We start from the raw sequence: 12104 nt of genomic DNA, 5'->3' as shown, positions 1-12104 counted from the left end.
GCCCCTGAAAACATATGTATTGACACCAAACACTACTACTTAATGAAAATCAGTACATCATCCGATTTTCCTGCCAAAAATGGTCGCCATTTTGGATATATGATGTGATGGAAAACTATCTGAGTCACGACCCCTGCCAATATTAATACATTGCCAAATCACAGCTAATATGTCGAGAACATTATAAATAAGGTGAAAATAAAAAAGTAAGTTGGAATATTATCGCAAAATGGCTACCTTCAAATAATGACCTCCCGGAAGACCAACTCAGAAAAAATGTCAACATTGGTTTTTTGTCATTAAACATCAAAACCTTCAAAATAAAGCTTATTCCACGATTTCAACCCGAAAAGTGGACGGATGGGAATTATGTAACAAACCGAATCGGACTACAAGATCTTAGTGTGTAATGGTGATATATTTACCATATAAATATATGGTGATATTTGTTTTTAATCGGATAAAAATTGTGACCTCTAAATTTTGTACAATCAAGGGCCATAATTCAGGAAGTTACAATCCGATATGTGCAAATATCGAAAGGAACCAAGTTCTGTGGGTTATAATTCAAGTTTCTTCAAAATCACATCAAAATTGTGACCTCTATAGGACCCACAACCTTGATATACCAGATGTTTACACTATTTGCGTACGAGGGACGGCCATTTTGGTCCAATTTTCACGAACTTCGAACTCAACCAACATTATGGTGTAACGGTGATATATTCGAACGTTTTTGTAAATCAGATAATAATTGTGACCTCTACAATCAGGGGCCATAATTCAGGCAGTTACGATCCGATATGCGCAAATATCGAAAGCAACCAAGATCTTTGGGTTATAAACATGCATTTCAAGTTTCATCAAAATCGGATTAAACCTGTGACCTCTAGAGGATCCCCAACCTTGACATACCATATTTTTACACTATTGGTGTACGAGCGGCGGCCATTTTGTCTGGCAGTTTTGGTCTGATTTTCATGGAATTCGAACTCAACCAACAATACGGTGTAACGTTGATATATTCGAACGTTTTTTTAAATCGGATTATAATTGTGACCTCTAGAGGGACCATAAGCCAGAAACGTGATTTTTCGTACAATCAGGGGCCATAATCCATGAAGTCATGGGAACCGAGATCTTTAGGAGATAGACCTATATTTCAAGTTACGTCAAAATCGGATAAAAATTGTGACCTGTAGAGTGTCCACAAACAAATTGTGGATGGACAGACAGACAGACGGAGGGACAGGGGCGACGACAATATATGCGTCCACATGAAAATGTGGGCGTATAAAAAAATACCTACACGGTGAACATAATGGGTTAGCAGAATAAAAATTAGGAAGCAACATTCCTTCTGCAGCCATAGCATCAAGATTTGGTGTTTCTTTCTCAGGATTTCCATAAACTCCTAGATCACCCCATCCCATCTACAATAAATACAAATCAATATCTTAAAAAAAAAGTTTGACTTTATTGTGCACTGAAATTAATATGACGCTCAATGACTCTCATATATCCTTCTTCACACATATTCCTGAAGCATTGGCCCGAGACGTCCCTCTCTGGCCATTGCTGGATAGACTTCTGATACTTAAGCTTTTGAGGAAGTGTGTCTATTCTTCCTGTTCAATCAAAGCTCTCCTAAGTACAGCAATATGACAGCCCTTCGTTTAATCTGGGGTCTTCGCTAAAACTTTGGACAGTGATTTAAGGCATTAAAAACAGCGAAAGTATTGTTCGTCTCCAAGCAGTATTGTTTACATTGTAGCTTCGTTTGTCACGCAATTATCTTTTTCTGCAATATTCTGCTATGCACTGGTTAATTGGGCGTAATAAATTTTTTGAGTCATATAGGCCGTGGTGTGAAATTTCTAGCTGGCTTGCTTCTGTTTCTCCGTCCCGACCACTTTCGGGTGAAAAAAAAAACTACATCATCTAATTCTTCTAGTATTACTTTGTATTGTTACACAACTTTTCTTTTATCAATTCTTTGACGTTTGATAGAAAACGTAAATTAAATATGGGCTTACTTGTCAATGTGCAATGGTATTTGAATTTAGCGGTGACTCGGTTTAAACAGATCACGTGACATAATTGGTCAATCAAACATACACGACGAAAAGTTCAACAGGTCATGTGGTGAAAGGTCACCTGCTATTTGTTTACGTTTTGTTATTAACGGTACATGGTGGAAAGATAGCTCAAGTAAAACTGCATACTTCGTGTACATTTTGTTAAAACATTGAGCTAAAACCGTTCACTGCGACAAGCTGGGAAAAATTTAAGGTTTGTGCTATCCAGTGGATCAAATTAGATGGAAATGTGCCGGAGACAAATGCCGATTTGCTGGACAAAACTGAATCAGAACTCCAGGCAGGAATGTGAAGACAAAACTCTCACTGGGGTATGGTAGAGGCTACTTACTACTTCTCACATTCCACGTTACCAACGTTAACAAAACTGTGTATGAAACATTATCACGATTCCTAAATTGTTGAAGAAAGTGATGTTTAGAAACAAGAACAAGCAGCAAAAAAACAGAAAGAGAATAAATAATAGGTCTGGTTAATTTGTTTAAGGGGATCGGATCATATCTTAACATTTTCCCCATTTTCTTGCAAATGCAAGCTGATGAAGATATTCTCCTAAATGCATGACAACCCAGACCAAGGACTACTCTGCCCAAGACCACTCAGACCAATTGAGAAGTCCACTCAGTCAAAGACAGAAAGACCATTATGGTTAAGACTGTGTCACCATTATTGAGGTGAAATACAATGTGCAGTACTCATACCCAAGTTGTTATGGAGAGAGAGAAATGGGGTTTAACGTCCACTCGACACAAACTAGGTCATTTTGGGACTAACATATGGTTTAATTTTTTTTATTTCAATAATTCGCTTGCGCGTAGGGGTCTTTAACAGTGAGAGGAAACGGGAGTACCCAGAGAAAACCCACGAGGTTGGACAGACAACCCTACTCCTTGTCACGTACAACAGGGGATTCGAAACCGCGCCTGTTGACTCAATGACAGACTTTATGATACAGTGCGCACGTGCTAACAATTCGGCCATCCAACCCCCATGTTATGGAGAAAATTAGAACCGAAATAGATGAGTTGGTACAAGTGCACTTACTTTTTTTGAAAAAAATATGTATGAAGAATTATTTCTGCCCTTGCATCACCAGTTAAAAAGGGGGCATATTCTGGCGCATTCCTCCCTGGTTGCCTGATTGTAGCTGTGGAAATTTAAACCCCTCTTGTTAAACTCTATTGAACAAATGACAGGGTTAGGGTGACTAGAGATCAAGCACCAAACAAAATTTTCAATGTGAATGTAAATCAAGCTGCATTACACTTTTGCAGATAGATCAGTAATAGATGTACTTCTTACAAGTGAAAACTTTCTTGTATGGTTTTGTGTATATTGTTCGAATATAAAACTGACAGCCAAACATATGCTGACAGTGACATTGATTTTAATAGTGATGATGATATTGATGAAATTATGTAGGCCTACACCTGTATACATGTATTTTTGTAAGCGGTTTTTAAATATTACATATTTTAAATATGTTTTACTTAAATGTACTGTACATGTCAATAAATTTTCATATTATATTTTGTCACTTTATGCTTACTATATGTTTTTATTTTACTATTTTTATTCTAATTCATTTCCGACGGTTTTCCCTTGTCTGTGGTGCAGGCGGAGGGGCTGACAAGGCACGAGGACAGCAGTCTAGTCGAGGTCCCGTGTATACATTGGTGTGCACGTAAAAAGATCCCTTGGCAGTTGTAATTTGATATAAATTTGCCTTATAGCACACTGTATGGCGTATAAGCCCATCTTCATTAGACCATTTCATTTCTAATTCATTTTACTAGAACCATTTTACTTAGGTAATTACTGTTTGTTTTTCTCTTATATGTACTTTTATTTACTGGTTGGTATATATCTTTCAATTTTGTACAGTGTTTATGGGCACAAGACCTGATCTCTGTGTAAATACATGTATTCTGTGAATATAAGAACCTTAATACACTTTAAAAAATGATGATGTTATTATTATTATTATATACATTTTTCATTAATACTAGTGGTGTATGGTATTGTTGTGTACGAGGAAATTTATATAATTGCATTTGTTTATTTTTTTTAATTTCTTTCTTTAAATAAATGTAATCTTATACTCTCTTATAGGGGGTTGGGTAGCCGAAGGGGTAGCATATGCGCGCTGTATCATAAGGTCTGTCATTGAGTCCACTGGCGTGGTTTAGATTTCACGGTTGTACTTGACAAGGAGAAGGGTTGCCTGTCCAACCTCATGGGTTTTCTACGGGTCCTCCGGTTTCCTCCCACTGCTAAAGACCACTACACGCAAGCGAATTATTGGAATAAAATTGAACCAAAATTACCTAGTTTGTGTCGAGTGGAAGTTAAACCCCATTTCTCTCTCTCTATACTCTTATAATAAGTCTATTGTTTTCTTTTTTATAAAACTAGTAAAATTAATGAAGGTGAATTATTATTAATTGTATCGATCAGATCACATGGTATTATTATTTTTGTTTTATATATAATTATAAGACCGAACTAGTATTTCAAGCATGCCAAAATCGTTTTCATCTGTATTAAGTATATATCTCTCTTGGATATTGTTTCATTCACTGAAATAGTTTTGAAGAAATACTTGTTTCCAGAAAATACAAGCCAACAGTGAGGCTGATGTCCCCCGCCGAAATAGGAAAATAATTAGAGGACACATATAAATTTATCACAAATTATCTTTTACAAAGTATTGAACAATCAAACAGTATATCTTTACCGGACAGACAAACAGACAGACGGACGAACCCATTTTAATAGTTCCCTGCTTTCTTCGAAAGGCGGGGGACAATAAGCATGAACATTTACTCAATTCGAAGATCAACCAATCAAATTGTTTATCTCTGCTTACCATAAGCGGAACGGACAGACAGACAAACAGACAGACGGACGAACCCATTTTAATAGTTCCCTGCTTTCTTCGAAAGGCGGGGGACAATCAAAGTAGGAGAGTTATTGTTTTCCAAAGTCTCGACCAATCAAATTGCGTATCGCTCTGCTTACCCTGAGCAGAAAATGCTCATTATCAAACTTAGTCAAGGTATTACTGTAATGAAACTATACACCAAGTTTCATCAATCTCACTTAATTAGAACTAAAGTTATCGTGTCCCAAAGCATCAACCAATCAAATTGCTTATCTCTGCTTACCCTAAGCGGAAAATGCTCATCTTCGAACTCCATCAAGGCATTGACCTAATCAACACATACACCAAGTTTGAACATTCTAGCTCAATTAGGAAGAGAGTTATCGTGCCCCAAAGTATCAACCAATCAAATTGCTTATCTCTGCTTACCCTAAGCGGAAAATGCTCATCTTCGAACTCCATCAAGGCATTGACCTAATAAACACATACACCAAGTTTGAACATTCTAGCTCAATTAAAAGTTATCGTGTCCCAAAGCATCAACCAATCAAATTGCTTATCTATGCTTACCCTAAGCGGAAAATGCTCATCTTCGAACTCCATCAAGGCATTGACCTAATCAACACATACACCAAGTTTGAACATTCTAGCCCAATTAGGAAGAGAGTTATCGTGTCCCAAAGCATCAACCAATCAAATTGCTTATCTCTGCTTACCCTAAGCGGAAAATGCTCATCTTCGAACTCCATCAAGGCATTGACCTAATAAACACATACACCAAGTTTGAACATTCTAGCTCAATTAGGAAGAGAGTTATTGTGTCCCAAAAAGTGTGACGGACAGACAGACGGACAGACAGACAGACGGACGAACCCATTTTAATAGTCCCCTGCTTTCTTCGAAAGGCGGGGGACAAAAAGATTCATTCAATCATTGGTGCTATTTCCCAATTATTGGCCATATTTATGCCACAGATTAGGGGTAAGTCGTCTTTACCGTGTCAATGCAACATTTAACAGGTGGTATTATCCAGTAATCCCGGCATATTTGCAGAAAAATTCTCTCAGACAAAGGTAAACAATCCAACGTGTTCCGTCTCATAAAAGGTATTCACTGGTCTATTTATGGCTACTGACCCTTGACCTATGACGATCTTTGCTTTTATGGTTTCTGATTGGCTTAGAATTTGATTTTTTCACCCGATTATGGCTACACTTGACAAATATAGTTCGAGACGTAATTCGAGTGCAAGACGTATTGTGCAATGCATCGGAACAGAAATGTATGCGACAGTGGCGGCCTACGTGTTAAATTATGTAACAAAGCGTCAAATTTTCACCCAGAATTTGCCTAATACTCATGATGTGATGTAATGTAATGTAAACATATCTGGAGCTCTGTTTAAACTCAAATGATCTTGTTACGCAGTTAGGTATTGGTTGTTAATCGTACTATTGACCAGTCATAATTTGGAACAGAAATTTGCTTTAATTACAGCAATGTTAACTGGGATTTGGTCCAATCAAACAAAACACTGCGAGGAGTATGTCTTTACATGGATACCAAATTACCAATCACAGTTGGTTATCATTGTTAGGTTATCATGCCTGGTGGCAATGGTGACGGCATTATTGACTACTAAACTAGATGTAAAAAATGATGTCATCATGTAGTTCATTTTTCAAGGACATTTATTAATAATATTAAACTGATTGATTACTTATCTTTGAAGTTACTGATAACTAACTGGATAACTACACAAACTCATATATCATTAGTTTTATATGAGGAAAATGATAGAACTTAACTTTTATTAGATAAAGATGATCTGATTTGTAGTTTAAGTTCAAGCATTACGTGTTACAGACGGCGAAGGCGAAGGAGTAGAGCTTACTGCGTAGGGATGCCCCAAGAAAATTTGATGGCAGAAAACGCATTTTCCTGCTATTCTAGTCCGAGAACACGGCAACTTCAAAGTGGTCTAATATAGGCTAATTTAGGTGTTTGACTTGAATTTGAATCAAACAAGCAATCACTTACAGTCCATAGAGACATGACCGCTGGAAGAAAATTTTGAAAATTTAACTGTCGCAGAATCGTTTCCCTGTTTAATGCAGCAACTTCAGTGTGGCTGACCTAAATCCCAAACAATCAATCAATCGTCATGGGGTATGGGGGACTTGTCCGACTTGCCCTCCCAGAGAAAATTTTGGAAATTAGTCACTGCAAATGCATTTTTGTGCTATTCTAGCCTGTGAGTTAAGCAACATCAAAGTTTTCCATACTTTTCCATACTTACTTATGAGTTCATAGATAAAGTAGGGTAGCAATTAGTTCTTTGAAATGTTTTTCTATATAGTGCATCCATGTATATAATTAGATAAAATAAAAACTCATCTCTCAACATTCCGTGTTTCGAGATAAGAGATGGTGCTATATAGTTCCACGTAGCAAAGTCGAACGCAAATCACATAGGACCTCAGTAAGCAAAATTGACAATATTTCTCATCAAAACAATGACTGATTATTGTTATTTATAACATTTCTGCCCCATCCAACTACAATTAAGCATATAATCCTATCTGAAAAGGGTATAAATCATCATATTTAAAATCGAGGCATTAAGCCGTTACACTAGAAACGCCATTTTTAAACGAGAGATGTATGACGGTGTATGTCGGATAAAAACAACGCTTCATTAATTTAAACTCGAAAATTTGGAGTTAGGCGATAGTTGTGCCACTACATTGGCCTCTGTAAATTCAATTAGTCATAATATAGTATAAAATTATCTTATTTTTAAGATGTTACATCCATTAATAAAGAAATTGAGTTTGCCACTTGGAACTAAAACTAAAGGCACCCAATCGTAGTTAAGTAGTAGTTATTATTACACTTTCCGACGTGTATCGGTGAAGATCAGGACAGTTTTGGTCGAGGGCGGCCCCCGACCAAAACTGTCCTGATCTTCACCGATACACCGAGGAAAGGTGCTAATAAGTCACTTACATCACATTTCTATCGAGTATTGTGAAGCGAAATGTGAAAAATTGTATTTATTATCGAGTCATGTCAAGCGAAATGTGACAAATACTTTCTGCTCTTTCATTTATCCCTTTCTGTGCCTCACGTTACATTTCAGAGTAGACTGATTTCGAAGAAGAGAAATGACCTGAGTAGTATTTACACATGCGTCTTGCTGCGTTACCCTGAGCGTAAAACAGTCACATGTTTTTTTAGACTGCACTACGTATTGAAAGACGAGGTTGTTTTGACGAAGTCGGTGAACATAAAGCCAACCACATCGTCAAAACAACTTGTCCCTGGCGTAGAGGACTGCAATTATATTAAACGTTATGTAAAGGACACTGCACAACGTGGGTCAATCCTGGTGAAGTGTGCATCGGCGGATGGTTCGTCCGTTGAAATTTATTTGTAATAAAATTTATGACTTTCTAGGCGTTTGTTTTCATCCTGCTTATTTTCAATGCTTGTATAAAAGTGTTTGTTTGTCGGAAATGAACAGTACTCTTTCTGGAAAGCGTACTGTTCATTTCTGATACACGGATACTTTTATGCCTGTATTGGAAATAAACAGGAGAGTTTTATCAAAGGTTGCCACTGGCAACGAGGTAGAAGTGGGATGTAAAAACAAGTATCTCAACGTTTTTTGCTACTTTCTCGTAGCTAGTATTATCATGTGAGAGTAGGCCTATATGCCCTATAGCACTATATTTATAAATATAACAATAGTTTTTGTGAAGACATAAAGGCACTAGTAGGTTTGGAAGTCGTTTGTAAATATTTTTCAACATATGCTATGATTCCACTATACAGTTAAATTGAGCGTATTCAAGACTGGGGTTTTTTTTTATGCTACTACTACTTTTATATTTATAAATTATATTTTTTCAACATATGCTATGATTCCACTATACATGAATATACAGTTAAATAGAGCGTATTCAAAGTTTTGGGGGGTTTTTTTATGCTACTACTCAAGTACTACTACTAGTAGACTTTTAGTTTTATATTTATAAATTATATCATCATCAATCAATAAAAAAAATACTTACATCGTCCATCAGCATAATGACAAAGTTTGGTCGGGCATTTATATGCTCTGTTGACAAGCATATAAGCAGTAAGCCAACAAGGCATACTGAACAGGAAGACATATTATGGCGCTAATGCCTGGTAGTGGTTCCTAAATAAATAACCCCGATCCTGTCAACTTTGAAAGTATCTCTACTTTAGCTTTCAACCACAAAACCGCCCCGTGACTGTCATGTGATTAACACAGTCTTGTTTATCCAGACTCTATCCCAAAGACAACTCATTTGAAGACAACTCATCCCAATATAAGACAACTCATCCCAAGATAGAAGACAACTCATCCCAAGATAAAAGACAACTCATCCCAACTTAGTTTTGTTTGGTTTAATACATGAGTCGAGATATCAACAATTTATTAAATAATACATTTTATTACATCATCACATAGATCTAATACATTTATATGTTGTTTTTTTTTCTTCATTTTCTTATTAAGTTTTTTCTTCAGTCAGTTAGTCTGTCAGTTTGTCGGTCCATAGATTCCTCCACATATCTTTTTAATAATTGGTTGTTGCTAACAACAGTTTGGTTTCTATAAGAATTCTACAGTTGGAATAGCTTGAACTGCGTGGATCAGGTCTGCTTCTGTTGGTGTCTTCTCAATTTCCTCTCAAACACCATTTTGATCTGGGTTGGTGACTGTGCTGCCTCCTTATTGTTACACCGTAATGTTTATTGAGTTCGAATTTTGTGAAAATCGGGCCAAAACTGCCGGACAAAAAGGCCGCCCTCGTACGCAAATAGTGTATAGCATCTGGGTATATCAATCTTGTGGACCCTCTAGAGGTCACAATTTTTATCCGATTTTGATGAGAGTTGAAATACATGTTTATAACCCAAAGATCTTGGTTCATTTCGATATTCGCGCGTATCGGTTCGTAACTTCCTGAATTATGGCCCTTGAATGTACAAAAAATCACGTTTTTAGCTTGCCGTCCATGTAGAGGGCACAATTTTTATCCGATTTAAAAAAAAACACAAAAAAACATGTGAATATATCACCATTACACACTAAGATCTTGGTTCCTTTTGATAATCGCGTATATCCGAACGTAACTTCCTGGATTATGGCTCCTGATTGTTCGAAAAATCGCATTTTTAGCTTGCGGATTCTCTAGAGGTCATAAAATTTTTTTCCCGATTTTAAAAACCGTTTAAATATTTCACCATTCCACCATAATGAAGGTTGAATTCGAATTTCGGGAAAATCGAGATGAAACTGTCCGACAAAATGGTCGCTCTTTGTGCGCAAATTGTGTAAAAGTATGCAATACGAAGGTTGTGGGCCCTCCATAGGTGACAATTTGTATCCGATTCTGATGAAACCTAAAACATATATTTATATCCCAAAGATCTCAGTCCCTTTTAACATTTGCTCATTTCAGACCATAACTTTCTGGATTTTTGCCCCTGATTGTACAAAAAATCTCGGTTGTTTTTAGCTTGATCTCTATCCATCTCTTGCAAAATGTGGGCGCATCGTGCCTGGCAGCCGCTGGTTCTACACTGTGTATATTATTTATTACATTTTTAACCCTGAGATAAAGTTGAGTATCATTGGCATAAAGCATTAAATCGAGGCCATTACGTACAATAATATCTTCTAGGGGGGCACAGTATAGAGTGAATAAAATCGGACATAAAACATTCCCCTGAGGTACACCATATTATTTCAGAACCATTTACACAAACTTTTGGGGTCCTACCTCTCATATACGATTGTAACCAATTTAAAACAGCATTTAAAAATATTAAAACGCGATTTAAGACGTGACAATAAAATATCATGATCGATCGTGTCAAATCTAAAAGAACCAGAACTATTCCTTCTCCCTTACCAATGGATATTAAAATGTCATTATAAACTCTTACTAGTGCCGTTTCAACACTGTGAAATTCTCTGTATGCTGACTGAAATTTTGAATACAAGTTAAAACACGATAAATGAATATGCAACTGGTTAAAACAACTTTCTCGATAACTTTACTCATTAAATGAATGTTCGATACCGGTCTGTTATTGGAGAGTTCGTTTTGATCAAGCCCTGTCTTCTTAAGAAGAGGGCGAACTATTGCCTCCTTAAAGCGGAAATTGCAAATTTTCTAAGAAAGTCAAAACGTAATTATTTCTATGTCTTTTGCTCAATAGGTTGTCAACTCACAATTATACGATCATAGGTGTCATTCTCACACTTAAGTTTCATTTACACAGGAAATAATAACACAATTACCTCCCTTGTTTTCTCTTCTCCACCATGGAGTAGCGATATTCAAACGTTTGAAAATGAAGAGGAAAATGATATTTTTGCCAATTTCTCAGCTGGCAATAGTGAATTATAGGATTAATAGGATTATTCTTTAACACGGTAGGACTGTTTATGGATACCATCTATTTTCAGGCTTTATTTTAATAAATTTTAAAAATATAACTTAAAAATTTGCAATTTCCGCTTTAAGTATGTCTGGAAAAACTTCGGACTGGAGGGACGAGTTAACAACGGAAGTTACTTGAGGAATGAGGTAGTCAATACACTTTTTGAGGAGAGTTGTGGGAATGGGATCCAGTTTACACGATTTTGATTTCATAATCCGAATAAGTTTTAACATAGAATGGACATCGTCTGCTTTTTGTCACCTGTCATTTCATCTACCAAATCAAAGAGCTTCTTGCTGTTATTTGCTTCCAATATTGGATTGAGGTGATACATTGTGTGGGCGTTATCTAGCATTTTGATCTTTTCCATTCGCGTTCGAAATTGCGGAGTTCTCGATGCTTATGGCGGTGGTGGTCTTCATGCCATGGAGCACGAGGTCTGTCTATAAACGTTTCCTGACTTGCAGACGCCAAAGTATCGATCGTCTTTCTAAGCTGATGTCACTACACACTGGCTTGTTCGTTGGCATCTTTGTCCATGAATGGTGGGGGGGGGGGATTTTCTATGAAGTAGTGGGTCAGATTTTCACAGTTAAAGGCCTTTATGTTTCTGGACGTTCTGGTCATCCGTT

At 36.7% G+C, this 12104-nt stretch overlaps 1 protein-coding gene across 1 annotated transcript in view; it reads right to left on the bottom strand.

Annotated features, from left to right (window-relative positions):
- LOC126814591 (N-acetylgalactosamine-6-sulfatase) overlaps window positions 1–9270 on the bottom strand; it is a 36982-nt gene extending 27712 nt beyond the window's left edge. The window contains exons 1-2 of the mRNA XM_050539844.2: window positions 9060–9270; window positions 1310–1433 (exon numbers count right to left, since the gene is read on the bottom strand). Of these exons, the coding sequence (XP_050395801.1) occupies window positions 1310–1433; window positions 9060–9161 (226 nt within the window). The 5' untranslated portion in view covers window positions 9162–9270. The remainder of the gene's footprint in view (window positions 1–1309; window positions 1434–9059) is intronic.
- Window positions 9271–12104: the final 2834 nt, after the last annotated feature.

This window comes from Patella vulgata, chromosome 3 (assembly GCF_932274485.2).
Source record: "Patella vulgata chromosome 3, xgPatVulg1.2, whole genome shotgun sequence".
Taxonomy (NCBI): Eukaryota; Metazoa; Mollusca; class Gastropoda; family Patellidae; genus Patella; species Patella vulgata.
The sequence above is the reverse complement of the archived record's forward strand: the minus strand, read 5'-3'. Positions and strand labels throughout refer to the sequence as shown.